Genomic DNA, 27,546 nt, shown 5'->3' with positions numbered 1-27,546 from the left:
CGATTTTAAACACAGGAGATTTTTGATATTTTTTTGCTGCCAAGTTTTTTTATAAATAATTTTTAATTTAGCAGATAAAACTTAAATGGGTAAACACAATCGACGATTCTCTAATCATTCAATTTTGTATTATGCAAATCCAATGTTTGTTTTTTTAAATCTTTTGTAATTGATTAAGTTCGTATGCAAATTACAAACTTCTTATTTGACTCGATCATTATACATGTATGATATTTATTAATGTATTTTTGGGTTATTTTTTAAGTTGAAGTTGTATTTATATGAAATTATAGGGTAAACTATTAAACACGGTTGAACCTTTCGATACATCCCGGTTCAATAAGTTATACCATTTTTTAACCAAATCCAGCATGAGTAAAAAACAATGATTACGCGAAGAAATGCTTGCTAAACTCAATGTTTCGTTTGTCTTCAAGCATGATGAGTGTGGTAAGGTATATACTTTTGGGTTTAATACTTTAATATATGTTTATAGTCATAAATAAATAAATACATAGAAATTTGTCTAAAGGGGGTGTTTGAGATTCCTTATTTTCATCAACTTATAACTTATAAACTTTTTGAAAAGTTAATAAGGTGTATAAGGTGTTTGACAAATCATAAGGCCTTTTGGATTTTAACTTATGGTGAAGGCAAAATAAATGGGTTTTGAAAAGTTAGGAATCTCTAACTTACTAACTTAATGGATTTGAATTATCTATTACACCCTATAACCCTCAAAACCCTTACACTCCTTTTAAAAAAGAGTCTCTATTTTGGTCATTTTGGTATTCCCCACCACATAAGATAATCCAAACATTTTTTTGAAAACTTCTTTTCAAAAATTCATAAGTTTATAATTTCTTTTAACAAAAAATCCTTTTTCATTTAAATAAGCAATCCCAAACATACCCTAAAACTTATTTTACACTTTTGATCAGAAGATTACGGGAAAGAATATAATGATGAAAATAAGTATTTAGATAATATTATAATAAATTGTACTTAAATTTAGATGGAAGTTAAATAATCAAGATTTAGATCAACAAACATCAAAACAAATATGCACAAGGTGATATTTACATGCTTTTAAGAAATACAATATTGATGATAAATCAAATTTCTTAAAAATGAAGACCAGGAATAGACCAATATGAATTTACCAAAATCCAACCAAGCCACTGTAGATCATTGCATTTGTGTAAGAATACATTTCTTTTTCTACATTGTTTACAAATATGTAGTGGTGTTTAGTATTCGAATCGAACTTGAATAACTCGAAATTCGATTCGACTCGTATTCGAATTTGAAGGTTCGAATTCGATTTTCAATCATTCGAATTCGATTCGGTTCGAATTCGATTTTAGAAATCGATTTCAAATCGAATACGAATTTATGATTTTAAATTCGATTCGAAAGTCAAATTCAAACTATACATTTTATTTTTGTTATATATATACATACTTATGAAAAGATATACCACATAAATCTTTTGAGTTATATAGATTAAAAATTGAAAGTTAATCACTTTGATCAATAATTAATATAATTGGACAAAACCATTTTGAATATTTAGGATGTGATAACTTTAAATGATTTATGTGTTTGTACTTTTTGTTGTTAAAAAACTCAAATTTGTAATTGTTTTGAAACTGAAATAGATTTTTTAACTGAATTCGAATCGAATCGATTCGAATTCGAACTTCATTATTGAATCGAATCGAATTTCGAATTAGCTTTTCTGAATTCGTATCGAATTTGTCGAATCTATTTCGAATTCGAATCAAATTCGAATCCAGCTTCAAAATTCGAATAATTCAATTCAAATAGATTCGGATATTCAAAATTCAATTCGTTGAACACCCCTACCACTATGAATTGGTTCCTAATTCTACAGACTCATACAATATCCCCTTGTAGGTTCTTACATCATCATTGGTGGCAATTCCTTTCTAGAAATCGTCATCTCTTTATTAATACACAAATTTTTTTTGTTGGTAACAATTTGACTTTCTTATTAGAAAATCTTCATTTTTAGTTCAATCTTCACTAGCTTCTTATTTTACATTTTTTTTTCAATCTAAGTAGCAATGATGCTTATTGTATATTCATATCCAATATCAACTTCACAAGTAAGTGATTCTTCTTTAATTCCCAAAAAATCAAACATGAGGTTTTTATTCATTAACATAAGTTTAGGCACCTCTCTACTCCCAATAAATCCAACATCAAGATCCTCACAGATCAATTAATTTCCTTATTCAAGATGGTTTTCCTCTTCACATATATCAATTTGATAATTTGAATATCAAACAATGATTATTCTTTATTCATCTAGTATTTTAAAATCATTAAACTACAAAAGTATAATTATATGTAGCATCAAATACATAATATTAATAAGATATTCACGCACTTAAGTGACTTGGCACACTCTCGATAAACCTCTTTTTTGTTTGTTTTTTTTCTGAATATCTACTCGCACACTCTCGAACTTGCTCCTAAATCACACAAGTTTTTTTGACAACCACGAAACTTATATCATTACGATTTTTGAATAGATGACAGATTATCCAATACTTTAGTACCGCTTGATCAAATATTTTATGTTAAATAGCTATTAATAACAACTTACATCATCTAAAATCCAACCCCACCTTCAAAACTTATACATTGTCTTCTTTTTCTTCTTGGTGATGTGAAATAATGTATCTTTTTATGTGATTAATCCAAAAAAGGCACATACATCTTAAATAGGAATTAACATATAAAATGATAAATAAAAGAAAAAATAAAATCATATATACAAAAATTAACTTTTCATTTGAGATAAGAAGAGAAATTAGTTTACTAGTTTTGCTCACGTCCAATAACCTACAAAAGTGATGCATCTAAGGCTGAGTCAGATGAGGGGCGTTAAACGATAACACATAGCCTAACAGAAAATGATAATTTTGCTCACGTGATATAACAAAAAACCTCTAGATAAATAATAACATACAAAAAGAGATAAACTTAAAAAATGTGAGAAAGCTTCGAGAAACATTTTTCAACATTTTTTTTCATTCCTTTTATATCTTATTAACATTCGTCAAATATTAAATAAAAAGCCAAATGTAGTTAACGAGTTTGTATATTACCTTAAATCTTAAATGAGATACATATATATTTTTCTATCTTTTATTTGTTTTTACAAAATAATAGAAAAAAACTTATTAGTTGATAGTAGTTTTCTATTTTTTCCCCGTAATTTTATGTTTTTTTTTTCAAGAACCTTTCCCTAATAATATACGCGGTTATGCTATGTAAATAATTTTAAATGTAAACGATATTATATGTGATTAATTATTAGCAGTAATAAAATAACATCTTTATTAGACAAGATGCTTAATCATGTAAAGTTTTAGGAATTAAGAACTTTAAAAAACAAACTATACTCCTAAATACTCATCCAATTTATTACGTAATCGTTTATGTTCGTCTGTTTGTGTTAGTGTCGTTTATGTTTGTTTGTCGATCGTCTATGTTTGTGTGTCCACTATTGTCCGTTCATGCCCATTACCGTTTGATAGCGCCTAGTTACATCCGATAATGTTCATTAGTATCCGTTTATTATATTCATTAAAATACTTAATTTCTTAATAAACAAACACGAAAATAAATTTAACCAGCACACCATTTCTCTCTCGGCAGAGGAAGAACAAACAACAAATGATGATTATTTTATTTCCTTGACACATAAAATAAATGTTTTCCATAAATAAAATTCCTTTTTAGTTAATACAATAAAAAACAAGTAGATAGAGGATTAACATCATGTTTATAAATAAAATAAAAAAAGTAAAATAGGAAAAAAGATAAAATGTAGTCAAAGATAAAATGAAGAGGTAACCAGAATATTAAATGAAACCGAAGAGACAATGTTTTGTTTTTTTCCCTCTGGTTTTCCGCCGGTGTGGCAGATGAAACCGACTCACCCCATTATAAACCTCCACATCCTCTCTCAATATTAACCTTTCTCTCTCTTCTAGCATTCAAGATCAACAAGTACCCCTACCTGTGCCGGTGCAGGAAACCTAGCCTCTGCATGTGCACACACACCTCCCTTAGTTACTAATCCATCAATCTTTACTTTAACCCTTCATTCATCCCAAACAATATAACCAACAGACATGCATAATATTACTTCACCTATTATTATTATTATTATTATATAATTAACAGTTTTAACTCCACCGGAATATGGCTCCAGATAATAACTGGCTCTCCTTTTCTCTTTCTCCCATGGATATGCTCACTTCTGCCACCTCTCAGCCTCAACAGTTTTACTTCAATGATAATCATTTCTATGCTAACGGTATAATATTATTAATCTTTTATTAATTTTTTTTTATTTTTTTTTAATAAGTTTATAAATTTTATAAATAAATATCATCCGATATTTCGGTTTAATTTCTATGCTAATGATATAATATTATTAATCTTCTATTGTTTTTTTATTATTTAATTTTGTAAGTTTTGTAAATAAATATCATCCTAAATATCAGTTTTTTGTCGGATAAAGAACAAAAGTTGTTGAGGAAAATAAGATTTTATGTCATCAGTTATGTTGAAATTAATATTTCATGATGTAATATATATGTGGTATATATATGCTATGGATTTGCATGTGTGTGGTACTTTGGTTACAGTCGGTTAATAATAAATAAATTTTAATATCATTTTCCGGCGGTGCAGGTTGGAGTACCGGAGAAAAGCCACCGGCGATGTACAACAACACCAACGTCACCGAAGTGAAAGAAACCGACGACTCGCCGTTGTTCAGAAGCTTCATGGAGTCACACATCAACCAGCCACAAGCACCAAAGCTGGAGGACTTTCTCGGCGGCGACATGACGGCTCAGTCGTTCCGGTATGCTGACGTGTCACAAACGGAGACACAAGACTCATCTTCGTTGACCCATATGTATGATGGAAGTGGGTCCGTTTATTTTACCGAGCAGCAAGATCTGAATGGTATTACTACCGGTGGGTTCTCTGCGAACTCGGGGTCGGAGGTGGATGACTCTGGTACGCATCTGACTGAGTTTGCTGGGCAGTCGATTGAGTCGGGTAACGAGTTGGCTTATGTACAGTGTCCGATGAATGCTTTGTCATTAGGGATTACTAATAATAATAATGGTGGGACCGGAGGGCAAGAGGTGAATAATCAGAAGGCTATTGTGGCGGTGGAGTCCGGTCATGAGCAGAATAATAATAGTTGTAAGAAGATTGCGGATACTTTTGGACAACGGACATCGATCTATAGAGGTGTTACTAGGTATGCAAATTATATTAATATTATTAAGTTGTTTTTAATTTTATTGATTTTGTGTTGGTAAATAATGAAAATGGATTATATATTAATGAAGATTTGATATGATGTGTGACAGACATAGGTGGACTGGGAGATACGAAGCGCATCTTTGGGATAATAGCTGTAGGAGGGAGGGTCAAGCAAGGAAAGGACGTCAAGGTACTATACTAGCTCACGCACTCCTAATTAACATTTTTTATAACCTAAGTATCTAAATCTAATTATTTTTATTTATATATATATTTGTGTGTGTGTTCTTCAAAGTTACATATGACATACGTGTGTGTGGATTTATATGTTCTTGAGATTATGTCACAAAATTAAATGTTGATGTGTGTGTGCGTGTGTGTGGATTAATTTATATGTTCTTGAGATTATTTCAAAAAAAAAAAAATGTGTTTCTGAGAGGTTGTGGAGTATCTTAGGTTTTTCAGTGTTATTTAGATTCTTTGTACAAGGATATGCTTGAGGCTTTCTGCCATGATAAAACTATCAAGATTTTTGTACTTTGTGCATAGCTAGGGTGGCTTAGAAATGTTGAAATTGACCTACCCCCCTAATCGGTTGGTTTGAGAACCGAGTCGTTTGGTTTGGTTTGGTTTTGACGTGTTGATGGTTTAACAGTTCGATTAGGTATGAAAGTTGGAATCAGACTATATAGTTACTATTACTTTCAGATACAACATATTTGCTGCTAATACGTATCATAATGATAAAATTTTATAATTTTTGAAGCCGTAATACAAGAATAATGTTTTAGTAAAAAATGTTTCAAAAAGAAACTCGAACCGTAAAACCAAACCATTTGGATTGATACACCCTTAGTGTTGTCAGTTTTGGTTTATTGTTTCTCAAAGCCACAAAAGTGCACAAGGTTTGAAACTTTGAATTGATAAAATTGACCATTTAAACAAGAATTAAAAAAAATGGAGGTAGTAGAGTAGTACCTAAGTTTATTTGACTTTGAAGATAATATATGATCATAGATTTGAAATGTATCAGAACTTAGTTCTTGATTGATGATTTTTTTTTGAATGTTTAAGCTTGCCTCCTACTATTTACAATAAACTGCCATTGCCAGGGATCGAACCCTGGACCTCTCACCCAAATGCCTAAGCCTTTACCATCCCACCAAAGTGGAGATGGCTCTTGATTGATGATTGATTGATGTTGTAATATGGCAATTGTACCATTTTCAGTACTTTCCTCTAGTTTCTTTTCTTTCTGTATTCATGCTTCCCCACTAGGTTTTCATTCCTGATAGGCTTCTCCTAAATGGTACATTTTTGTCCATTGGATTTTTCACATTACCCCCTCTACTTCCTTTCTCTCTCCAAATCTATCACATATATATTATCTATACACACTAGCCTGTTTCCTACGTAGTGTGCCTGTTGTTCTCTGTCCTTTCGTACACATACGCCTTTGCTTTTTACTTTTCCTTTTTCTTTTTCCACTTTTACCCCCCCCATTTCTCATTGCGTTGACCGGTCAAACTTCTTTTTAAAGTACAATAAAAATTTTGTTTTAAACACGTGTCTTTTTGAATAGTTGTAACACTTTCTTTAATCAGCTAAACCTTTTGAGAGGTGTATTGTCATAATTTTATGTGTCATAATTTTATGGGTCAGGCCGAATCTTGATATGTACATTTTGGTTTTAAAAACATGCACACACCCGTGCACATATGCATGCATTAAAAGTGCTTGCAGTCTTTAGCTTTTGCTTTATATGAAAGTAGTTTTGTGCTTTGGTATTGGACCCCTAATGTAAGCTAATGTTCATGTTCTTTTTTTTTTGCATGGCTTCTGCTGATTGCTATTTTGATTCTTGGATCCGCAGTGTATTTAGGTGAGAAAATTAATTATGCGGTCATAAGTTGGCAAGGTTTTATTTTTTTTTTGTTTTTTTTTTCTCGCATGGTTCTAATGGTTTTTGGGGTGAACAATAATTAGGTGGTTATGACAAGGAGGATAAGGCGGCAAGGTCGTATGATTTGGCGGCGATGAAGTACTGGGGTCCCACAGCCACTACAAACTTTCCTGTAAACATGCAAATACCTTTTGTTATTGGTTTTATTGATTATTTGTTCGTTTAATCATATTAACGTTTAATCTGTTTCAAGGTTGCAAACTATGCACAAGAATTGGAAGACATGAAAAGCGCAACTAAACAAGAATTCATTGCATCATTGAGAAGGTAGTTTAGTTCCATATAACATTAGATATTAGAACATGAGTTAAATCATATATATGTTTATGTAAGAAAATCTAATATGTTTTTCCTTGTTTTACACAGGAAAAGCAGTGGGTTTTCTAGGGGAGCCTCGATCTACCGAGGGGTAACGAGGCATCACCAACAAGGACGCTGGCAAGCGAGGATCGGGCGTGTTGCTGGAAACAAAGATCTTTACCTCGGGACTTTCAGTAATATTTTGTTGATTCATTTAACATGTTAACAACTTTGTCGCATATGATTACTAACGTGTTATGCTATTATTTCAGCCACCGAAGAGGAAGCAGCTGAGGCTTACGACATAGCAGCAATCAAGTTTAGAGGGGTGAACGCGGTGACGAACTTCGAGATGAATCGGCATGACGTGGAGGCAATTTCCAGCAGCTCACTTCCCGTTGGCGGATCAGCAAAGCGGCTGAAAGTTGCCGCCTCCGAGGCGGAGCCAAAAGCTTTGATGGGAACCCCGTCGCCACAGTACAACGGTGTAGCAGGCGGCAACACTGGCGGAAGCAACATCAGCTTTGCTTCTGCGCAGCCTGTTTACGCGTTGCCGTATGATCAGAACTCAAGCTCCATGTCAGTGCCATTGTATCATCATCAAAGTCTGTTTCATCATCTTCAGTCTGGCCATGCGGGAGCGCCTCAAACCTCTGGTCCAATGGCGTTAATGCCGCCTCCGGCTGGGTTCTTCATCTGGCCCAACCAGACATATTAATAGGGGGATTAAAAGCAGTCTTCTAAATAGCTTAGTATCATAAACAGGATCTTAGTAATGTGTTGGGGCAATATTTCGATCTTTGATTGCTGACCTTAATCTGCTGACGATGATCTAGCTAGCTTAGTGGTTTTAGTATTAGTGTTATGTTTCTTTGTTTTGATTTTGGATGATAAGTTAATTACAAAAGTGGAATAGTAGGGGGGTTAATGGTTTTGGTCAACCAGTCCATTTGGTTTCTCTATAATTTTGTGTTTGTTTTGGACCTTGAACACCAATCATGTTAAAAATCCATCTTTTGTTATAAAACTTATGGATGTACCTTGTGGGAAATTATATAGAACTGCTTAGAGGAAACAGTTTATAACAACATATATGATACACATTTATGTAAATGTACGCATAGAGTACACCATGGATATACATACAGTAAACAATGACACATTTATGTACATGTACGCATAAAATACACTATGGAGATACAGTAATCATAAATAATATGTGAATAATTATGTGTGCTAGTAGACTGCCGTGGTTGAAGTAATAACCGGTTGAACGCAAAGACTGGATTTAGTTAAAATTGGTAGGCCGGCCTTTAGTTAAAATCTTGGCATATTATTAATTTGTGGTGACATGTAGAACACGGATAGAACCAACCGTACCTTTTCTAGTAAATGAATCGTGTTTAGTTTCGAAACCATTATCTGAGTCATGTATACCTTGAATAATCTTTTTATTTCTTAAAAAATGAGTTAAAAAAGCCAATTTAAAAAAAGTTGACTGTTTGGTTAGTTTTTTATCATATGATTTTGTTCTTATATATGATGTTTGGCTAGTTTTTTCTAACAATCTTTTTATATAAAGTTGCTGTTTAAAAAAACCAATTTAAAAAAATCAGTCAAAACGATTTTGACTGCCCTATGTTAACAAAACCATATTAAACACAAGTTACAAAACTCAAATTTGGAATTTTAAATTCCTGCTTTTACATAGACTTCGTTTTTATGAGTTGGTTTGGATTTTATATTTAGGTCTAAAGTGTGTGTGCAATTGTGCCTTACAAAAATTGCTTAAGAATAAGAAGTGAACTTGGGGCGCCCTTAATCGTTTTAACTTATAAAATTCTGTGACAATAAACTTATGGGCCAAACAATGTCTTCGGCTTGTAAATTTAATAACGAACACCCAAACAGATTTTGTGAGGCTCACTTCTGTTATAAATATATTTGGCTCGTTTGGTGTGGTTCGGTTTTGGAAATATGCTAGAATCGTTGGTTATTTCGATTCAGTTTGTATATTATCTTAGTTTCGGTTATTCAGTTTTTTACTCGATTTCTCCTACGTCTGACGACCAGTCTTACCTCATCGTGAAACTTTCTATACGGAAAAAAAAATACTAATTAAACATCTAAACAAATATATTTCTATATGCATAAACTAATTAACAAAAAAATATATATTTAATCCAAATTTTCTAGCATATATTGCTAAGCCAATTAAGCATTTTCTAACGTTGTCTTGCAGCAAAGAATTTTTTGTTGATGACAAAACACTTTTAGCATGGGTTTGAAGCTCTTTTCCTATATTTTTGACGGTTCTCCTGTGGACTGGTATAATACTACACAAAATACATAAAGTATTTAGTCATTCTTTATTCAAATAAACATTAACATCGCATGTGTAGAAAAACTATAATAAAATTTGGTCATGGAACTAAAGTTTTACTTACTACACGAAAATGTAAACAAACTTGTCTCATATACTAAACTACTAGCTTGTCTGTCTGTGTCTACTATCTAGCACACGTATTTCTAGACGGTGAGAATAATATCATAAAAAAAAGTTAAATTAATAGTAAAACTAACGCCGTTAAAAAAAGGTTGTAGTAGTTTTATAAAAGAAATTAGCTTTTCATATTAACATATGGTTTTTCTTCTCCTCTCCTTCTAGTGTAATTCTATACGTTCAAGCAACGGGAAGTGGCGTCTTATGTAACCAAAAGATAAAACGGTAGCATGCCCAAAAATGATATGGCAGTAACTAATTTATAGTATAAAAATTAATAAAAGTTGTATAATAGTAATCTTTATAATGATTAATGTTACAAAACACAATCATAACAAAACTAGTAGCAATAACTAATCTTACTATGCTATTAAAGTAAAATTTTCACATGACATCATTCTAAGATGTCCACATCAATGTCACATCATTGCAAAGTCACTTATTTCCTTTTCTATTAATTTCCTTTTCTATTATTGTCAAATCATCTCATACATCTTATTTAAACTTTAAGATTTTTCAACCCAAATCATTTTAATCTCTCTCTCTCTCTCTCTCTCTCTCTCTCTTTCGGCTTATTACCTCAAGCGTCTCCTATATTCCGGTAATAATGTAGATGAGAATTAATCGTTTTCCGGTAAGGTTATACTTTATACTCTAATGGCCGATTTTGTTATATGTTTTTCCGTAAGGTTATATCGTTTTCCGGTAAGGTTTTATATTTATTTTAATTGTTATATGATGTTGTTATAATCTCTTTAGGTTGTATATCAAAATCCAAGATTGAATCGATATATATGTTGAAGTTATTATGGTTTTTCAATAAGGTTTTATATTTATTTTAATTGTTATATTAATTTGTTATAATCTCTTAATATTGTGCATCAAAATCCAAGATTGAATGAATATGTTGAAGTTATTATGGTTTTCAGGTAAGGTTGTAAATTTATTTTAATTGTTATATGATTTTGTTATATCTCTCTAGGTTGTATATCAAAATCTAAGATTGAATTGATATGTTGAAGTTATTACGGTTTTTCAGTAAGGTTTTATTTGATACTCTATCATATTATTCCTTATTGCATTTACAATTCTTTTTGTTTTTGTTTGTATTTATATTAATTATTATATGATTTTCTTATAATCTCTTTAGGTTCTATATCAATATCGAAGATACAATGTAGATTTTCACTATTTCGGTTTTCTGGTAACACGGTTCAAATTTTCCTGTGAATTATAACATCAATTTTACATTTGTTCACATAATTCAAATCTTTCATAATTGGTAATTTATTTATTATGTGATATTATTATTAATATTTAATTTTATCATTTCATGTTATTGTCCCTAACTTGATATAGCTAATTTCATGGATTGAAGATTTGTTGATAAGATGTCTTATTTTTTGTTTAATATTGATATATATTTTTATTATTATTCATGTATATATGTATTTTACACAATTCATGTAATTCAATTGAATATTATATAATCCAGAAATTAAATTAAATTGATTATTCTATAAGACATTAAATTAGCTATAGTAAGATAATCAATCTTATATTGTTGTTGGTCAAGGTCCAATTAAAACATTATAATACTTTTCAATATTATCTTACTTTACATTTTAAAAAAAATACATATTTAATATGGCATTTTAGAAACCGATTTTCACCATTCAAATTCGGATTCTAACAATTTGTATGAAGTTTACAAAAATTTGTTATATAGTTTGACTTTTAACAATTTTTCAAAAACCAAAATTTAATGAATTTGATAATTTCATAATTGAGGCTGATAAACTTTTTAATTTTTTATTAATATTCATAATTATAAACACATTTCATAATTTTTCAATATTCTTGCCTTAAACAAAAAATATTTTATTTTTAATAACCATTTCTAAATATTTAAAGTTATTATGATTTTAATGTCAATTTCAACTAAATTTATTAATATATTTATTACTAAATGACAAAAATAATTTATATATATATATATATATATATATATCTAACTGAATATCAAAATCCGATTCTCACCATTTATATGAAATTTACAAAAATATGTTATACAGTTTGACTTTGACCATTTGTTAAAAACCGAATTTGAATAAATTAACCATTTGACTGAATTTGACCATTTATATTAAATAGGTTTAACAATTCTAACAACAAGGCAAACCAATAAGGCTACTCCATCCGTTTTTATTGACCCGGTTAGTGTGGAAGATGACCCACAACTTATTGCGGTCCTCGAGCATAACCGCAACAACGACGTGTGGAAGAATTGGGATTTGGTTATAGTGATCGATGGTGATACTAAGGCTCGTTGAAAATTTTGTGGCACTTTCTTAAATAAAAATTCTAACTCGACTTTAAAAAGGCACATCGACAACAATTTTGCAAGGCCTTGAAAAAGTTCACGCAAGCGACCAAGTCGAATTGGGTCAAGATGGTACACTCTTTCGTTACAACACGAACCGGGTTCAAGATAGAATTGCAAAGTTCGTTATTCAACGTGGTTTGCCGTTTAACCACTTTAACAACCCGGAGTTAACGGCCTTGATTCGAGAAACTCTACAACCGCGATACACACATGTAAGTCATACTATCCTTAGACGTAATTGTATCAAATTGTGGGAGTGTGCAAAAAAAGAGTTAATCGACTTTTTACAAACTTTAGAATCGATGATGAATTTAAGTAGTGATGTTTGGTCGGCACCACACGGGTTACCCGAATCATACATTCGTGTCACCGCTCATTGAGTTGATCCGGTGTCTTGGCAATTGATGAAACACACCATCTCTTTTGAAAACTTCTCGTACCCACATACCGCTGAAAAATTGTTTGATTTGGTGGATGAGGTAATGACGACTTATAACTTGAAAAATAAAATATTTTCGATGTCGTTTGACAACGCATCAAAAAATTCAAAGGCGGCCGAAAAATTATCATAAAACATGGGTCAAGGTTTGACTTGCTTTAGACTTATGTTACAAGATGTTTTCAAAAGTGGTAAAAGAAGACATCTTGAATATAAGAACTATTGCAAATCGGTTGAAAGAAAATATTTGGGGCCGAATTGGGACGTTCCAACCCGTTTGAACTCAAGTTGTCATATGCTCAAGTGCGCTTTTGCCCAACGCCAAACTTTACAAAGTTTTCATAACAATCTTGTTAATGGATGCGAGGCTGATATGCTTCCCGAAAGTGTTTGGGTCAATGTCGGTTATTTGTTGGAGTATCTTGATGTTTTCAAAACCGCAACAACTAAGTTATCGGGGGTTTATTATCTTAATAGTTGTTGGGTTTTGCAAGAATTGTACAACATGTCCTTGAATTTTAAAGAGTTTTGAGGAGAAGAACAAACTTTTCAATGACATTGTTAAGGTAATGAAGGAAAAGTTTTTAAAATATTATGAAGACATACCGCCGGTGTTTACTTTAGCCGCCGCTTTAATCCATATTGGAATGTTAACATGGTTGAGACATTGATCGAGGAAATATTTGACGACATGGGTAAGCAGGAGATCAACCCGAAGTTGTCAACGAAAGCTAAGGATAAGTTTAAAAACACATTCAAGAACTTTATGATCATTATTTTCAACTTTATGGTCCAAGCACAAGGTCTTCTTTTGAGAGGCAAACAACAAAAAGTAAGCCGTACAAGGACAAGCTTACAAATTTGATGAATGTTGTTTGTGAATCGGCGGCTAAGAGGCAAAGAGGAAACACAACAACAAGTGAACTTGGTCGATATAGTGGAGCAAACTATGGTGAGGGTGCAACGGTCGATGCAGTTCGCAACATTGATATTTTGGCTTGGTGGAAGGGGGAACAAAACGAATTTCCTATTCTATCCGCCATAGCTCGTGACTTGCTTAGCATCCAAGCTTCAACGGTTGCTTCCGAATCGGTTTTTTCTCTTAGTGGGGAGGGTATTATCGATGTGAAGAACAAAACTAACTCCCGAGTCTGTAGAGGTTTGCATTTGCCAAAAGGATCATTTGGATGCGGTGGATTGTATATGTGACATCTGACCCGATCCGACCCGACCCAGGTACCCGTTTCTCTGACCCGATCTCTTTCTTTTTTTTTGATTTAATATTTATTTATACTTATATTTTACTTTTAATAATAATATATATATTTTCCTTCCCGCCTCTTTCTCTCTCTTTCTTTCCGCCGTTCCGTCCCTCTCCTTCTCTCTTTCCGCCTTCTTTTCCCTCTTGTCGCCGTCCCGCCCTTACGCCTTGTTTCCCTCTTTTTCTTCTAACTCTTTGCTTGTCGTTTGTTCCTTCCCGCCTAAGGTTGTCTGCGCAGCTCCACGCGCCAGACCCCTTACAAGGAATCCTGCGTGAAGACCACCTGTTTCAGCGATACGCGAGACGAACTCTTCTCGCAGCGCGCTAAGAATTGTAATTCTTCTCGCAGCGCGCGAAGGACGGTAGTTCTTCCCGCGACGCGCTAAGGATTTGTAATTCTTCTCGCAGCGCGCTAAGAATCGTAGTTCATCCCTCGACGCGCGAAGAATTATAGTTCTTCCCGCGGCGCGCTAGGAATTTTAGTTCCTCCCGCGGCGCGCTAAGAAATGTGATTCTTCCCGCGGCACGCTTAGAAATGTAGTTCTTTCCGCGACGCGTTAAGGTTAGTTCTGTCTGCCTTCGCGCTCGCGCTCTCTTGACCTTCTGTGTCTGCCTTCGCGCTCGAGCCTTCTCGCGCTAAACCCTTTGAGTTTTCTTCTGTTTAATCTAGCCGTTTGCTTTTGTGTTGTCTAATCTTTTGAGCTGTTGACCTAATCTGCTTTATGTCTGAAAAGTTACTTTCGGCGCAGCATGCGCACCAACCCCATTGGTTGGCAGATAAAGTGACTGACATAATCTTTTGAGATCTGCTTTTGCCATGCTTGACCTGTACCTTTATCTGATCCGCCCATGCTTTTTACTGTTCCCTGACAGCTTTATCTTGCCCCCTGCAGCTGCCATATCTTTTGATATCTTTTGCTTTTGGAATCTTTTGCTTTTTGGAGATCTTTTCCCCTTTTCTAGGGATTGTGTTCCCTAGGGTTTCTCTATAAATAATAATGATATTTTCCTAACACATCACACACAAACACTTATTATCTTTCTCCTCCTTGCTCTCTCTGCCGTCTTCCTCTCTGCCTCCGTCTTTCTCTCCTGTTCTGCCCTGATTTCCGGTAATACATAATATATAATAATTTACTTATTAATTATGCTCAAGACTTAAAACAAATCATTAAAACAATAATCTTATTTATAGGTTAACTTGTGCTTGTTTAAAGTCGGTTCTTGCTTTATCTTACACCGCATCGTTTATCAAGTGAGTAATCTCGTACCTAATCCCTTTTTATTTTTTAATGTTTTGGGATGTTCATGTGTTCATACAAACTTAGAGTCTTAAACTTGTTTATGAACTTTAGTCGCGCAGTATCCCATGTGTTGAGGACGTTTACTTGGCTGTTTATTTGTATGTGTGTATCATTAACCGCTTTGTTCGGCCTATTCCGAAGTTTTCATGGATCCATTAGATGAACACGGGAGACCTATCGTTTACGGTTTTCTTTGTTTACACTTGCACAGATGTTTTCTCGTTTTTGTGCTCAATTGGGAGCACGGATTGAACTATGAACTATGAGCTATGATCTGTCTAGGCTTGATCACAATCTGATTGCACCCTTGTTAAACACCAGACATACACGTGTTGCGCGCAGATTTATTGTCATCTATGTATTGTATTAAACTTGATTTCTCACCAACACGCAAGTGTTTGACGTTTATTTTAACACATGTTCAGGTTTGCAGTAGCTGTTTTGAAGCTTGTGGACACATAGGAAGTTTTCTTTATTTTGGACCTAGATTAAAATGTATCAAGACAAGTTTTTGCTGTTCGAATGTTATGATTTATAATATATTGATTTATGATGATTTATGTTATCTTGTGTTTACTCTGCGCGTGCGCGAATGAATGTATTTATTAAATATTGACACCCAATAGTGTCACGAGTAATGAAACAATATGTGGCGCCCCGATGTATAATCCGCCTTTGGTCGGGGTGTTACAGTATACAACACAAGGCAAACTTTGAAGACGAAATACCACTAGAGCGTCCAATTCATGATGAGGAGGTGGAGGAAGGGCTTTTCGGGAATTCGGGTGGTGAAGAAGACGAGGATGAAGACTAAGAAGAAGGGCTTAAAGACTTGTATTTTTTATTTGTTTTAGTATTTTAATTTGTAACACGATCAAATTTCAAGTAATTTTTAGTTTTGCTTTGTTTATTAACTAGTTTTGCGTTGTTTATTACTAGTAATGTTTAATTTCTTATAAGTCATGTTTTATTTTTTTGTTACTATTTCAATTGATTACAATAACGACGGACCTTTTATTATAATAAACACAACATATTACAAACATTATTAAACATGACAATATTAAACATAACAAGTTAAAATAAAAAACAAGGTCTGTCGTTTTAATCCCGCGCTCTACAACGATTAAGCATTGTTACCGGCGACGGTAGGTGCTTGAGTTGTAGAGTCGGACGACTATCCCGCTTTCGCTTTCTTGGCATCCAAACTTTTTTTTTCTCACGACAATACTTATTGGTATGCTTGCGTAGGGTGGAGTTCGACCCCGCTTTTAGAAACTTGAAACAATACTTGCACCAGACCATCTCTTGTGAGTCGGTCATGACACACAAAAAATAATGAACCCAGACCTCGAGGCATCGTTTTGTTTCGATGACCATAACAACATTGTCGTTACTTGCCATTGATTGCCGGTTTAAGCTTAACTGTGATTTAAAATGTGTTTTATAGTTTTGAAAGTGGTTTAACAAGTTCTACACACCACCTAGCTATTTATAGTATGTGTATAAGGTGTATATGGTTAAAAACCCGTTCCAACGGTCCAAAAACAGCTATATAGCTGTTGGAACCGGTTCCTAACGGCCATATTGCTTAAATTTCAAAAAAGAAAACCGGTGTACCCGGTTTTTATGTATTAACCGGGCCCGGTTCCTACCCTACCTGGTTCTACTGGGTTTCCATAATCATTCCAACGGGTCGGGTCCGGTTCCTACCCGGTTCCTGACTGGAACCGGTCCCATTCTGTACCCGATGTGAAAAAACCGGTTCCGAACCGGTTTCGGGTTTTAAAAATACCCGATTTTGCACACCTCTAGTGAGAGGTATGTGTAGCTCTTGCAGCCAAGCCAGCCAAATCATGAACCGTGTTTCAGGTGCACTTATAACTGGTTTTGTTACAAAGTTTGAGGTTAAGGCAACAATGGAATGCAAAAGGCTATTTTGTTCATAATCATAGCAAATTTAATGCGTTATAAAAATTTATTTATTTGTATCGTGCTATGGCCCAAAACCATAAACAAATTTAATTATAAGGGGCTCGCTAAATAAAATATTAATAAATAGTAAGGATGCATGTAACAAAAGTGAAGAGGAAAAAATAGTGAGAAAAAGATACATAGACGACACATTATATAAGATATCTTTATTACAGACACAAAATGAACACTTAGTGTGATATATTCGAGAAGAATTTTATCAATCATGGTTTTTTTTGTCTGATTTATTTGATTATGTTGTATATCATAAATCCCCGACACGACTAGGCCTAATACTTGCAACTCATTTGGTAAAGTAACAAAATAATGCACTACATGTTCATGTTGTACTCTAACCGATCTGGACCAAGTACTTGACGATTTTGGTTATAGCTAATAACAAATAAGAAATAAAAATAAAAATAAAAATAGGTAGATGATGGCTTAAAATTTGATTTCAGTACCTAAAAGTTAAAAATGCCAGTATGAATGATTGAATGTATGATTAATAATGGGCTTGCAAATCCCAATGGTTACTGGACCCAATATCAACTATGTTGCACATGGTTGTGTATCAATAATGTGTTTCTTTTAGAAGTTTGGAAGCATTCATGGGGATAATTATATATCCTATAATAATTACAACTTCTCGGCCCATCTAAACCCATAACTAAAACAAGAAGATATGGCCTTAAAACTTCTAAAAGGAGGCCCACCACCGTCCCAACAATATACACACTCCCCTCAGCCCAAAACATCACGTTACAAACCACAAAAATTAAGTGCTGATTAGATTACTCATCACTCCATCACAAGTTCCATGTGTCGATTTAGGTCTTTTAGGTAGGTCGTCGACGAGTAATCGTCTAAGTCACACGCGTCTAAAAGCAATGCTCGGCCCGCACTTGTTTTCGCCTTTGGTTCCGACTTCTCACCCTTCAACATTTGCATAACCTGTACCACATTATATTATTAACCAAACAACCCACAATTAGAATACCTAATACCTCAATCAAATGTGACAATGTGTAATGGTTAGGTATTCAAGTCTCTTTGAACTTACCCGTTTCATGTTTGGGCGGACATTTGGCAAATGATGAATGCAAGATGAAGCTGCTGACATGACACGCTTTACTTCAACCATATCGTACTTACCTTCTAGACGAGGGTCCACGAGCTCTTTAACATTACATTTCTCAAGAAACGGTTTTGCCTAGACAAAACAAACCAGGTTATGTATATTTCCGTATCAAAAGATTGATTCTTTATAAAGAAATTAATATACCCATATATCAAATGTTATAAAGATTAATTCTTTGCGAAGAAATAAACAAATCCAGGTGGATTGATTCTTGGTAAAGAAATTAACAAACCAAGATATCACAGGTTATCGAATTGATTGTTTATAAAGAAACTATCATTGAGTAAACATCACATATTATAAAGATTGATTCTTTAGAAAGAAATTAATACACATATATATACAGGTTATTAAGATTGATTAAAGAAATTAACATACCCATACTGTATAAATAAATTAGCATACCCGGATATCATGGGTTATAAATATTAAATCATTATAAGACATGAACATACCCAAATTACAAGACTCTGCCTGCTTGAATCAACTGCGCGACGACCAGTAATAAACTCAAGCAAAAGAACTCCAAACGAGAACACGTCAATCTTCTCATGAACGATTCCATGCATAAAATACTCGGGTGCCATGTACCCAAAAGTCCCTTCAATTGGGGAAACAATATGGTGAAGCCATTTTTCTGGGAGCCATTTTGCTAGTCCAAAATCAGATATCTACACACACAAAAGATAACCAAAATAATTTTTTTATGATGGACTAAACGAGTAAACGTCAATAACAATTAACATATGATTAAGCACGAAACAAAATTAACCTGAGGTTGATAGTCTTCCATTAACAGGATATTTGAAGCGGTGATATCTCTATGAATTATTCTCCTTTGACATTCACAATGAAGATACTTCAACCCTTCCGCAATGCCAATGGCTATCTTAAACCTTGATCCCCAATCTAATCTTTCTTCACTATCTACACAAAAACAGTCGGATCAACGAGTACGCCCCACGTAGGAACAAAAAGACATAAAAATAGATATGTACTATGAAGTAAAGTTGCAAGGCTGCCATGTGGCGCGAATTGGAGAACAAGATGTAAATCAGTATCCGAACTGAAACCGATCAAATGAGCTGCATTTGGATGGTTAATATGAGCTATGATCCCGAGCTCAGATAAGAAATCTTGGACTCGGTCCTCGTCTTTTTTCTCCTTCTTCGTTATTCTTTTCACCGCGACAAGTTGACCGTCGGGTAAGCGTCCTTTGTACACCTCAGCATGCCCGCCTCGGCCCACCAAATTATCTATAAAAGTATAAAAATTAAATGCTTGATTATTAGAAAAGTTGACCAAAACATAGTTTATTTTTTACAATATCAACATTTTTCCGGAAAGAATCATGTTTAAACTTTAGTTGATCAAAAAGAGTATAAACATTGGAGTATTTAACTGTGTTATTTATTTCCTAAAATGTGTAGTTGTTGAAAATATGGTAAGCATGCATCCCTCGTGACAAGCAAAAGGTATGAGAAAATGTCCAAAAAGTTGTGCCATATAGGTTCGTTTCACAATACCCATAAACAAGATTTATTAATTTGCGTTATTAAAAGAATATATTATCTTTCTTTATAGGAATTCAAATGTAATCAAACTTCAATGATGTTGAGTCCTACTTATATTTTAGAAAGAAAAAAGCCAAATTTCGTGTCATACCATACTATGACCAAAACAACCAAAAAAACGAAAGATCATATACTATTTTACTTACTTTGATATTTAATTTTATGAGTCCACCTTTTATAATGTAAATCAAACTAATTTTTTAGTTTAAACATGATAACTAGTAGCATTTAGGATGTCGACGGATTGTAAAATATGGGTTAAATGTATCAAAAGTGGTTAGCAGGTCGCCCTCGTTTAATTAAACAACTTGATAGAACGGGATCCATATAATACCAAACTTGACTCGTTGAACCCAACTTATTTTGGTCACGTGTTTCACCTCATTTCAAAAACTATCATCCCTATATAATATTATTAACATTTGAGTAGACGTAAAACAAAATCTTTTGTATTACATGATGGCTTCACGTAAGATATTCCTATTCCTATTTATCAATTATTTAATTACAAAAACACGAAAAATTCTTTTGGTGTGAAATGAAAGTTTAAACTTTTATTATTTTAAAACTAGTGTTCACATCGATACAGAAGAAACAAATAGAATAACTTACCGAGACTAAAACCGCCGGTAGCCACGGTGAGCTCCTCAAACGTAAAATTCCGCCATGACGGTTTCGGAACGGTCCACCGAACGCCGTCAATAATCTCCTCATTGATAATTGGATGCCTCCCTAACCTCCGCATCAAACTCTTCCTCGACATCTCGTATCCTGCGACCAACGGCATTGTCGAAAACCGCTTAAACGACTTCCACTTCAAATTACACACCAAATTCCTCCACCGCGTATCCTGCGCCACCGACGACGTGCTAATAAGCCCTGCCTCCGGTCTTCTACCTTCCTCATCATCTCCAGCCATCTCCGGCGATTTTTCATTGAAAGACGACCCACGGCTGCTTAAACTCCGGCTTACACTGCTGTGGTTATCCGAATCCGACCCAAAAACTGGGATTTCGAGAACGCCTCTTGGAGATGATTGCTGGTGTTCATGTTCGTGTTCGTCATCTTCGATTTCGATTAGCTTGAGATTATTTAAGGCTTGTTCTACAATCAAATATTTAAAACACGGAACTAAATTAGATTTGTAAATCAGAGGCGGACCCAAAAAAATTTGTTGTTGTTGTCAGAATTTTAACGTATAAATATTTAAAAAAAAGGTAAAATTCACTGGGTCCGCATCTGTTAAATGAATTATGAAATTATTATTATTATTATTGAGATTAAAAGGTGGTGCATGAATTACCGTTCATTAGGACTGAATTGTGAAATGATATTAGAGAACGGAATTTGGTTTAAATTAAATTAGGAGGGTGGGCATAGTGGCCGGACAGTCTCCGGCGGAGGAGACGGTGGCCGGAAAATATTAGGGTGAAGAAAGGAAGGTTAGGAAATGGAATGGGATATCTTGAGATGGAAATATACTTTCAACGGAGAAGAGAGAATTATGGGGATGGAGGGTGGAAATGTGGAATGGAATGGAATGGAATGTTATAGTGTCTATATTTATATTTATACAACTTCTCCAATAAAAATTAATAAGGTTATATTGTGCTTTTTCTCGGCGCCAATGTCACCTAATTCAATGTTATATGGATTCCGTATCTTTATATTATTTTACTAAATTTAGAGTACGTATAACACACAAAATTATTCAAATTAGAAAATTACAAGTAAACAAAGAATTGCATAACGTATATAAAAAAATGCATTATATTTATGCTTGTATCTATACTATATGTACATGACTGATTTTATTTATATCACAAAATGATTTTTTAAAAAGAACATAATAAAAAAATGCATGTGCACGTACTTGAGAACGCTCCTTTTATTGAAATTTTTATTGTCAGTATCATATATGCATAATTAAAAGAATTCAGGAAGAAGACTTGTCATACAATAGTAGTTCTGACCACCCGGCTTAAATACCGAATGGACTTTACCTTTATAGATATATTTATCAATTTACAACCCACAGAAGGAAAGAAGAATATTAAATTATAATAACGGATGTTTTTCAAGAACTATGTTTTTCTGAGCTACCCCATTAAAAAGATTTTTTTACAAAGCAATTTTTAAAATTCTCGATAATTCTTAGGGGGCTTCTCGACTTTGCCATAATGACAATATAAAAAATAACATGTTAACTCCTTTAATATTGTTAATATTTTTCTTCATTTGAGCATGGTTTTACATGACATGCTTCTCATACAACGTTCTATTCATCATTGAAAAAAAATTTAATGCTGACGCAAATGTTCCAAATTTTTTAAAAGTTAGAAGAATTTATATACATGGGGTGGCATGTCGGAAGTGCTCACTATCTTTTCTTAATTTTAATAGTCGGGGAAAAAATAGTCAATTTGTCAAATCCTGAACCTTTTGATTATTTCCAAAAATGTCCATGAAAATAAATTTAAAACCCGAATATCCATTTTTTTAAATCAATCCATTTATATATTATTGTTATTATTTTAAATTATCATTAAAAGATTGAAAAAAATATAATTTCAAATGTTATTATTAACATATTGTACTATGTATACTGTTGAAGATTATAATGAAAAACAAAACTCGAATATGCTTTCAAGAATAGATTTATAATTTAATGATTTAAAAATTGCTTTGTAAAAATGAAAGCATATTCGAGTTTTGTTTTTACTTATAATCTTCAAGTTGGTAAATAGATTGTTTGGTACAAGTTAAATGCATTTGCGTTAAAGTGTTGCGGGTCAAAAAAAGATATATCTGGGAAATTTTAAAAGTTTAAAAATACAAATAGATTTATCATCATCATTAAATTATAAATCTATTTTGGATTTCACCAAGTAATATGTTTATATTTATTTTTATAAAATGTATAGATATAATATAAATATAATGTAAAAGGAAAGTAAATATGACATATATTAAGATCAATTAAGATCTTGGTTTTAAAGGGAAAAATGTTTTGAGATTTAACCACAAACAGATATGTGTCACAAGTATTTTTTTATTAGAACAGGTAGATATTATTCATAAATGGTCTTTTGAACATTAACTTTAGTCCATGGTTGTTCGGCCCGTCCTTGATTTCCTCTTCACGGGCGCCCGTCTTCAACAGATGATTCCACATCATCTCAACCACATCTCTAGGGATATGAATAAATCATGTCGGGCCCAAGCTCTGTTATGCTTGAGCCGGAATCGTTTTAATTTACGAGAGCTCGAGTTCGGCTCGAATGTCATTTTTTTAACCTCTAGTTTGGCTTGTTTATTAATTAACTAATATACGTTTTTAATTATTTTTTTACATATTTAAGAAAATCCTTAAACGAGCATGTGCTCGGTTCAAGCTCGTGTGGTACCTTAATCACGAGCCTAAGCTAGGATCAAGCTCATGAACTACCTTAGTCGAGCCAATGCGGGCCTTGAGCTCGACTATACATGTAGAAATCCAAAACTGATAATTAAAACATAAAATACGCAAGCCTCGTTAAGGCTTGACGAGCATAAAAAAAATTAACTTTCCATACACGGTTTGAGGTAGGCCTTGATAACTAAATTGGCTTTATTTGAAGAAGCGGAATGGCTTGAGCTCAAAGAAGCCTAGCTCGTTTTAAGGTTTTTATTAATTCAATTACGAGTAACAGTCCAGGGGCGGATCGAATGTTGGGTTAGGGGGCGAATGCATCCACTTAAATCTCTAATTTATGTCGTAAACTTCGAATATATTAAGCACAACGACCCATGTGCCACTTCCTTATTATTTTCAGTGCCTCGACCCAACCTTTTGAGCTCAACTTTCCACGCATAAATTTTATTTTGTTTTGAAAAATAACAATTATACCCAAATTGCTTAATTGTCTAACCACATTATAAATTGAAAATTTGGAATCTGCAAGTTATACGGGAGTGAGAGATGAAAAGGTTTTTACATCTCATCATGTATATGTTGTTTAGATTTTTTTTTGTGATTTCGGTTTCTTGTTTTTATTTTGAATTACGAGATACGTTCATCAATTGTTTACATTTTTGTTTTAATTTCTATTGGTTTCATTTTGATTTGATTGTTTACGTGTTTCTTGAAATTCAAAAGGCATGGGATTTTTGTTGTCATTTGAAGCACGATGACTTAGGTTCTAGGTTTCTAAAACATTCTAGCTAATTTAGAGTCTAATATGACTATTATAGTTATTAGACCGAAATCTGAATTTATTCAGGGTATCATTTTTTAATGACTAATAATTGTACACTATTTAATGATGAAAAAAAGCACATGTGTTATAAATGAGACTATAATTGACCGTTTTTAAAAGATAAAATCACGTAAAGGTCAACTGAATATGTATTTTGTTTATTATGTTTAATGAACTTTGTTGCTTAAATTTCTATACATAATTTATTTAATGTAGCCTTTTTACCCGACATCTTGGGTTGACGCGTTTTAGTTTGACCAAATTCATTCTAGGTTAACATTTTTTGCATTTACTGGCTAAAATTTTTGAATCCGTCACTGACTAACACGTGCTTAGCTCAGCTCTGCACCTCATAGTAAACCAGTTGGAGGATCCCTGATAACATTCTAAGTTTCTATCTGATTAATTTTTAACTTTTGATATAAGTAGGAAAAAAATCTTGTGGTTTTGCATTATAAGGCGAATTGGCAATTGGTTAGCCCCATGGTTTTTCCCCTCGGAGGTCGTAGTTTCAGGTTTTGTATTGTATGTAAAAAAATATCATGTGCGAGCTAGAGGTTTTATCACAATGGGTCTTTAGATGGTGGATTTCACCTATAATTGGTGATGATTTTGGTTGTCAGCGCTATATCGATCACGGGCATGAGCGTCCTTTGGCCAATGTGTGTACCCCGATGGCCGGGGTTTGTTGATCATTAAAAAAAAAAACTGAAATTTTATTTTTCGTAACATTTAAACCTTTTTTACTTTTTTCCTTACATAATACTTTTATCTAATATTTTTGAAGGCATTTAATGTTCTTACGAAAGACAATTATATATTTATATAGATATAGATGTACAACTTTGAGAAATATGAAAGGCTTGAGATATAAAGTAATTTAAAAAAGAAATTGTCAACGGCTACATGACATTAACAAGCTCTAGTTTTGATACGAAATTCTCATTTGAAATTTTGATCAAACAGATATTATCTATGGTACTATTGTCCAAAAAACCATACGATATTTATCTATATGAATAGAAGATCTTGTTACACGTGCGTGATTGATGGCGTGACTCCCGGTTTACTTGTGTCGAGGCTACAACGATATCTAACTAACAAAACCATAAATGGAGGGTATTTAGGGTATTTCATCTTCATGTTTTTTGTTTGTATTATTTGCTTTCCCTAATTTATTGATGTGGACCAAAAGATTCGGCATCCCGTTCAAGTTGCGGCTACGGACTTCAGTTTGCTTTTCTTTTGTCTACACTTTACATTAGTACATTGGTGTAACTTTTTATTATATAATAATGTTAACATGTAACTAGTAACTATAGTCTATAATAGTTTTATTCATTCATTTTGTTAATCGAACAAATAAACATTTAAACAAATGATTTTTGGTTTGTTTTTGTTCGTCGGTTAAGAAATGGGACATTTCATTTATGTTCTTTGTTACTATAAGCAAACACAACCTAAAACAAACAAGCACAAACATAAAGACTAACCAATATAAACGGGTATAAAAGTACATAAACTGGTTTTGACTTCACACTTTCAACCAAATCAACACTTCTAATATGTTGATCATACTTACCTATACTTGTTTTCGTATATGGTATCCTTACCAAATCCAGAAGTGATAAAGCTAGGAGGGATTTTACAATCCTTAATTCCGCTCCCATTGGCCTAATCAAATTATTTAATAGTCAAAAGCGATGTAGGAATTATTAATGCGTTAATGTTGAATTATTTGACTAGGGTGTATTGATTGTGTGGAGATATTAGTTAGGGTGTAGTTATCTCTATCATGATTATCGTGTATGATTAAATTAAGTTTCCGTTGTAATTATCCACAATGACACATTGTACACATCTATATAGTTGATTAACAATACATAATAACCCACGAAGTTTCATTAATTTTACATTAAGATTTACAAATTTAATGGAACATGTATGCAAACAAAAACTTACATATATAAATGAAATTAATAAATGAACATAGACGAATCCATAAGAATGAGATGCTTGTTTATGTACGTAGTTTATTTAAATGTGGAAAATTGCTCGTACTATAATTCTTAACCTGAGTTACTACGGCTTACCTTCATCAATCATCATTAATATATCCAAAAGTCCAATACTAATTATCATCCTTGCATGTTCTCACAATCACCTATCATCTGTTTTAACAATAAAATTCCATCTTTATCTTGTATTTGTAAAAATTTAAACACACAACCTCATATTTGTGAGACGGGACATCATACCACAAAACCAAGTAGTTATGGGTACTCATAATCTACAACTTTCCTCGACGACCATTATAACTATCAACACTTAACTACACCCATGGCAGCCTCCACTTGTAGTATTCTCATTTATGTTGAAGTTGATTTTTATCATATCTTAAGTCTTGCTATATGCTATTACGTTTTTTGCAAAACTTTATTTGAAAATGACGCATTATCCATACACATTTAACTAATTATTTGATTATAAGTTTAACATAATTACATGTTAATTAGTTGGTTGCATGTCAAGCCTATATACCACTTGTCGAGAATTACTCATCAACGGACCACCTATTATTGTAATACTTTAAGATAAATCTAACATAATCATGTTTTGTTCTGTCTACATAAGAGATTATAAGACATAAAAATATTTTGTCTCAAATATAACCAACGTGTTTTAAACGAATCATACATGGTGAATGTGAATGAGAGTAAACTCCATAATTAATTATGTATTTGATTAGGAGTAGTACCAGAATGAGGATGAGTGACGTGTTCACCCAAATCTACAACATCACTTAACTTTCACTGTAATAAATTATATATATAAAAAATAATCTATAAAATATTAGTCCTTTGGCCCCAACGAGTCGCAATTATACAAAATTTCAAATCAACATTATTATGTATATATAATGCCATAATGATACTGTATCGTTAGAGATTTGGTCCTTCATGTGGATTCCATTAATCAACATGGGCTATTACATGCTTACCACGTGTCTATATGATAATGAGTAATAACTTTTCTTGTACTTCATGACTTTAACCTTGGATTTTCTCCATCATGTCCAGCCTTAGAGGGGTGGGGGTGGTCCGTGATGGCCCCCACCACGCGTTATATGCTCACAAA

At 33.1% G+C, this 27,546-nt stretch overlaps 3 protein-coding genes across 3 annotated transcripts in view; 1 reads left to right on the top strand and 2 right to left on the bottom strand.

The window, feature by feature from the left end:
- The window catches only part of LOC143530391 (very-long-chain (3R)-3-hydroxyacyl-CoA dehydratase PASTICCINO 2-like), a 265,235-nt gene that overhangs the window by 138,702 nt on the left and 98,987 nt on the right, over positions 1-27,546 (bottom strand). The window lies entirely within an intron of this gene.
- On the top strand, positions 4,026-8,699 carry LOC143530418 (AP2-like ethylene-responsive transcription factor AIL6). The gene is made up of 8 exons (XM_077025963.1): positions 4,026-4,357; positions 4,738-5,320; positions 5,433-5,515; positions 7,199-7,207; positions 7,312-7,400; positions 7,482-7,555; positions 7,655-7,782; positions 7,861-8,699. Exons 1-8 carry the CDS (start codon positions 4,243-4,245, stop codon positions 8,304-8,306), a joined length of 1,527 nt encoding a protein of 508 aa, XP_076882078.1. The 5' UTR covers positions 4,026-4,242; the 3' UTR covers positions 8,307-8,699.
- On the bottom strand, positions 17,986-21,672 carry LOC143530390 (receptor-like cytosolic serine/threonine-protein kinase RBK1). The gene is made up of 7 exons (XM_077025937.1): positions 21,474-21,672; positions 20,783-21,274; positions 19,595-19,852; positions 19,369-19,523; positions 19,052-19,267; positions 18,519-18,668; positions 17,986-18,409 (listed from the first exon to the last, which is right to left on the bottom strand). Exons 1-7 carry the CDS (start codon positions 21,478-21,480, stop codon positions 18,257-18,259), a joined length of 1,431 nt encoding a protein of 476 aa, XP_076882052.1. The 5' UTR covers positions 21,481-21,672; the 3' UTR covers positions 17,986-18,256.

The sequence above is a fragment of the Bidens hawaiensis genome, unplaced genomic scaffold (genome assembly GCF_021521415.1).
Source record: "Bidens hawaiensis isolate Kalapana, Puna unplaced genomic scaffold, B.hawaiensis_p1.1 tig00008945_1, whole genome shotgun sequence".
Taxonomy (NCBI): Eukaryota; Viridiplantae; Streptophyta; class Magnoliopsida; order Asterales; family Asteraceae; genus Bidens; species Bidens hawaiensis.
This window is presented reverse-complemented; position numbering and strand designations above follow the sequence as displayed.

Coding starts and splice junctions, on each gene's coding strand:
- LOC143530390 (XM_077025937.1), bottom strand. Junction 18,669..19,051: donor GGCAGAGTCTTGTAATTTGG/GTATGTTCATGT, acceptor TGTTTTGTCTAG/GCAAAACCGTTTCTTGAGAA. Junction 18,410..18,518: donor TCCGCCCAAACATGAAACGG/GTAAGTTCAAAG, acceptor AATGTGGTACAG/GTTATGCAAATGTTGAAGGG.
- LOC143530418 (XM_077025963.1), top strand. CDS start 4,243: ATGGCTCCAGATAATAACTGGCTCTCCTTTTCTCTTTCTCCCATGGAT. Junction 5,321..5,432: donor ATCTATAGAGGTGTTACTAG/GTATGCAAATTA, acceptor GATGTGTGACAG/ACATAGGTGGACTGGGAGAT. Junction 7,556..7,654: donor TTCATTGCATCATTGAGAAG/GTAGTTTAGTTC, acceptor TGTTTTACACAG/GAAAAGCAGTGGGTTTTCTA.